This window comes from Poecilia latipinna, unplaced genomic scaffold (assembly GCF_001443285.1).
Source record: "Poecilia latipinna isolate Pla-1442-1.1 unplaced genomic scaffold, P_latipinna-1.0 Scaffold537, whole genome shotgun sequence".
Taxonomy (NCBI): Eukaryota; Metazoa; Chordata; class Actinopteri; order Cyprinodontiformes; family Poeciliidae; genus Poecilia; species Poecilia latipinna.
This window is the reverse complement of record NW_015113153.1, coordinates 104,790-109,159: the sequence shown is the minus strand read 5'-3', so window position 1 is coordinate 109,159 and position 4,370 is coordinate 104,790. Positions and strand designations below refer to the sequence as shown.

Sequence of the window (4,370 nt, the reverse complement as noted above, 5' to 3'; positions counted from 1 at the left end):
TTTCCACAGTGGGACAATAAAGATTTATATTCAGTAAATTAAAATACACATCCTGATGAGACTCATTTGTCAGTTTTACCTTTTTAAAACTGACTTTAAGAAATTAATTTATCAAAATGTTTTTCATTGATGTGATGTAATCACACCAATAATAGAAATAAAGACGGCAAAACATCAAATAAATCGGCTCTTAAAGTCCATTTATTTCAGGAATTTTATCACAAAGTAAAACATTGTGATAAAATTTCTGAACTAAATTGACTTTTCAAAAATATTTTAATTTTAAGGTAGTAAAGCTCTAAAACATTTTTGGAGGGAAAAACTGGTTTAATTTTCAACAATTTTAACTTTCATAAAAAAGCTCATCCAGATTAGATGTTTTTTCAGACTAAATCTACAAATCTGCGTTTTGTAGGTCATGCATGTCGTAAATCAACATTTCCGGAGCGACTTCCTGACTCACCTTGAGCGGGTTTTCCCGCCGCCAGGAAGAGGAAATGAAACCAGGCAGAGATGTGAAGTACAACTCACAAAATAAAAGTCCGGTTTATTGTCAAACAACAAACTTCGCACATACATCAAAACAGGCCGTCATAAAACAAAATGTCGCTGACAAAGAAAAAAAAAAGAACAAAAGGAAACAGAGGCTCTTCTCTTTGGCCTTTCCCTCCCATACAAACAAACTAGTTATGGTACAGCTAAAGTACATACATTAAATTTACTGGAATGCTCTGAGTTCAGCGGCGTTAACAGGTTGCCTTTCAGCTTTTATTCTTTTTTTTAGCTTTTTTTACAGGTTTTCTAGTATCTGAGATATTGTAACATGGTCAACCAAGTAAAATCTTTTCGTTACAGAAGAAGCACCGATTTGGTCTGACGAGATCGCTGCCGAGAGAGAAGCTGCCCCCCCCCCTCTCCTAACAATATGTACAAAAATATAAAATGTAAATAAAAATACAAACAAATTCTCCGTTGGGGTTGTTGTTGCTGAAGAGAAGCCGGATTTCTGCATCGGACAAGGCGAGGCGGCGGGTCCTCTAGTCTTGCAGCCTGGAGGTCAGAGGTCAGGGAGATGGGGGGGGGGGGGGGGGGCGGGGGGAGGCTTGTTGAACTCTACTTGCTAATGACCATGTTGGTTTTTTATTATTTTTTTCCTTTAGATCAGTCCTCCCGCCCCTCCACCTGTGACGTGTCAGAGAGGTCAGAGGTGAAGAACCAGGAAGTGGTTCAGCAGGTCGGCGCTGCGCGGAAACGCATCAATCGTCGGTTTTCTGCTTCTTGGGTTCGACGTCGTCCTGAAAGAGGGGACAGCGTTAGGATGGGGTGGCGTTGGGATGGGGTCAGGACGGGGTCAGGGCTGCCGGCGGCTCACCTCGTCGTCCTCATCGTCGTCCTCAGCTGCCCGCTTTGTGCCGCCCTCGATCTCGTCTTCATCATCTTCCTCGTCCTCCTCATCTCCTGCAGGAAGCAGAAAGAGGTCAAAGGTCTGGAGGTTTTAGAAACACCCATCCCTTCCGTTCCCATGGTGACAGATGGCGTCCCACCTTCTCCGTCGTCCTCCTCTTCTTCCTCTTCCTCCTCATCCACCTCCTCCTCGTCTACCTCAGGCTCGCCGTTCTCCTCATTCTCCTGAAGGAAGAGCAGCTGTCAGCTAAAGTTTTCATCCCTTTACAGCTAAAGTTTTCGGCCCCTACCTTCCCGTTGGTGGCAGCATCCTTGCCATTCTCCTTCTCCTCTGCCAGCTTCTTCTCCTTCAGGTCCTGCAGCAGAAGCAGCATTAGCGTTAGCGTAGCGGTTAGCGCTGCCCTTCTACCCACTGGCCTACTTACAGCTGCACATTGTTCAGCCCGGTTAGCCAGCAGATCCTCTGCAGATCCTCCCCTGCCTCCTCCCCCTCCATCCGCTCTAATGTGTTGTAATCTGATACTTTGATGTGGCCCCAGGGGAACTCTGGGTATTGTAGTCCTCAGCCCGGCTGCCATTGCTGCCATGTCACGAGACACGCCCGGGAGAAGCACTGCGATACCCAGGATGCATTGCTCGATTTAAAATAACACAGGAGGGCGCAGAAGGAGGAGGAGGGTGATGAAGAGGAGGCGGAGGAGAGCGACGCACGCTGCTGCTGCTGGCCGCTTGTTGTAACGGAGGACAATAGAAGACGACACATGGCAAAGGCTGCGGGTCCGAACGGAACCGAAACGCGCCGTTAAACCGCGTCCACACAAACACTTTCACCGGAAACACGCTCCTCCCGCCCCCGCGTCCCGCAACACGCGCGCCCACGCACCCACTGCATATATAGTTATTGATTAATTGCTTAATATAATCTCATTGGTTGGAATCCATTAAGCTGTTTAGAAGCGCCGGAGAGCGCGTGCTGCGCGCCGCGCGTAAAAAGACGCGTGTGCGTAAAAATGCTCCAGAACTAAAAATAGAGGCAGCAGGCGCCCCCGGATTATAACGGCTAATACCGGGCCGAACTTTCCCCTTTTTGCCTCCCTCTGGATGTTCATTCATCAACAGCCGAAGCTGCGCTGCCGTTTCCCCGCTGCGCGCCCCGCCGTCGCTGCCGCTGCTGCGGAAACACGGCATGCACCCCCGCCTCGACCAGAACCGGTTAAAGTTTCACCAAACCAGAACCAAAGTCCGGCTGAAGCCAAAACAAGTGGGCTCAGAGTCGGAACGGCGGAGGGAAAACCACAAAGAGGGGAAAACCAGCGCCGTCACATCACACCTCCACGGCGTGCCCGCGCACACGCACGCAGGCGCACACAATGAAGAAGGTTACAAAATGAGACAGAAAAAGTTTCCCCCCGGAGATACAATCGAAACACGCTGCAAGAGAAAAAAACGCTGAAGAAGAAGCGGAAGCCGCGCGGCTCCCAGGCGGCGACCCGAGCCAGTCCGTAAACAAACCGGGTCGGACTGCGGCGGCCGGCAGGTGCCTACTGGGTCACACACAGAACCAGAGACGGACCAACAAGAACCAACAAGCTGGAGGAGGTGAAAGTTGACAGCGTGAATTCCGCACCTCCTGCCGCTCCGCGCTCCATTCAAACGCATCAACTTCACTCCACATCCGAACCGGAGCGCCGCCGGAGCCCCGGCAGCTCCGCCGACACACACACATCCGGGAGGAGACTGGACCCCCCAGAAAGTCCGAACCCGATTCTCCTCTGAATGTAAATCACTTCCAGCATCTCCCAGGACGCGAAGGAGGGAAAAAATGTGAGAATCGGCGCCTCGATCGGCGATAAGAGTAGCGGAAAAACGCGATAAGTGCGCGTTGGAGAGCGCGCCGTGCGTAACGCACCGGTTCGGGCTGGACGGCAGAACCGAGCCGCTTGTATAAACAAAGAACCCCGCGCAGACTCTTCCTCTCCGGACAATGAGACGCGGCGCTGGAGGCGCAGATCCCCATGATGCGGAGCTCCGACTCCCAGCTTTATTCTAGGGGTCCATTTACTGGCCCCCCTCTCCCTCCTCATCAGTACCGGGACCACCGGCTGGTTCGATCCTGTTACTGGATCACTGGTTCCTATGATCCTTTGGGCTCGAATGAGCGCGAGAAAGGTTTGGTGAAAATCTAGGTTACAGCCTGGAGACGCGTAAAGCTGGAGAGGGGCTTAGGGAGGAAGGGGAAGGTGAGCGGCGGCTTACCTTGGCAGAGATATCCGAGCCAGAGTCCACCTGCGTGTCCGCCATTGTTTTAGTTCAATAAAATAAAGGACGGCTGAAAGGAAAGCTGGAATAAAGTAAATCCCCTCTGCTCGGCTGCGGATCTAGCAGGATTAGATTGTGCCAGTGGCCGACGGTGCTCACGGCCGAGCCTTTAATATAGGCTTATGGGCGGGGCCTCGCGGAGGTCGCCGGCCGCCGATTGGCTGCTGGCCGCACAGAGGTGTTTTCTTCGCGCGCCGGAGTGGAACAATGGGTAGAATTTCTATCCGTTTAGGCCACGCCCCCTACTGTTCTCCCCATGCAACCGTCCCTATTCCGCTAAAAACAAATAATCCGAACCGATTAAAGGCAGCGGAACGGACCACACCGTGACACACGCAGCCCGTCCGACACCGTGGAGACCAGAAAACCGGGTCCGAACCGAGCTGCGCAGTGAATTTATCGAATAAACGAGCGCTCCGTTTGACGTGGTGTCAGTTTGATTGATTGATGGCCGGTTGGGGGAATCAGGAGGCAAACCCGGACCGGTTCTCCCGCCCACCGCCGCGGAGAGGGATTATAAGCGCAGAAATGGAGAAAGCTGTGAGAAAACTGTCGGTTTTGGTGGATAAAAGTATTTTTTTTCTGCGCTGCTGAGAGAGTTTGAGGGAGAAATGGAGTTTAATTGAAGCGTTGATCGGCCCCCGCTC

General features: G+C 51.6%; 1 protein-coding gene across 2 annotated transcripts; it reads right to left on the bottom strand.

The window, feature by feature from the left end:
* Positions 1-773: 773 nt before the first annotated feature.
* LOC106952753 (prothymosin alpha-B-like) lies at positions 774-4,069 on the bottom strand. 2 transcript variants are annotated; one of them, XM_015041072.1, is made up of 5 exons: positions 3,661-4,069; positions 1,695-1,760; positions 1,545-1,629; positions 1,373-1,458; positions 774-1,295 (listed from the first exon to the last, which is right to left on the bottom strand). In XM_015041072.1, exons 1-5 carry the CDS (start codon positions 3,703-3,705, stop codon positions 1,257-1,259), a joined length of 321 nt encoding a protein of 106 aa, XP_014896558.1. In that variant the 5' UTR covers positions 3,706-4,069; the 3' UTR covers positions 774-1,256. The 2 variants fall into 2 exon arrangements, with proteins under 2 accessions (XP_014896558.1, XP_014896557.1); XM_015041071.1 differs by lacking the exon at positions 3,661-4,069 and adding an exon at positions 1,830-3,634.
* Between the last annotated feature and the right edge of the window lie 301 nt (positions 4,070-4,370).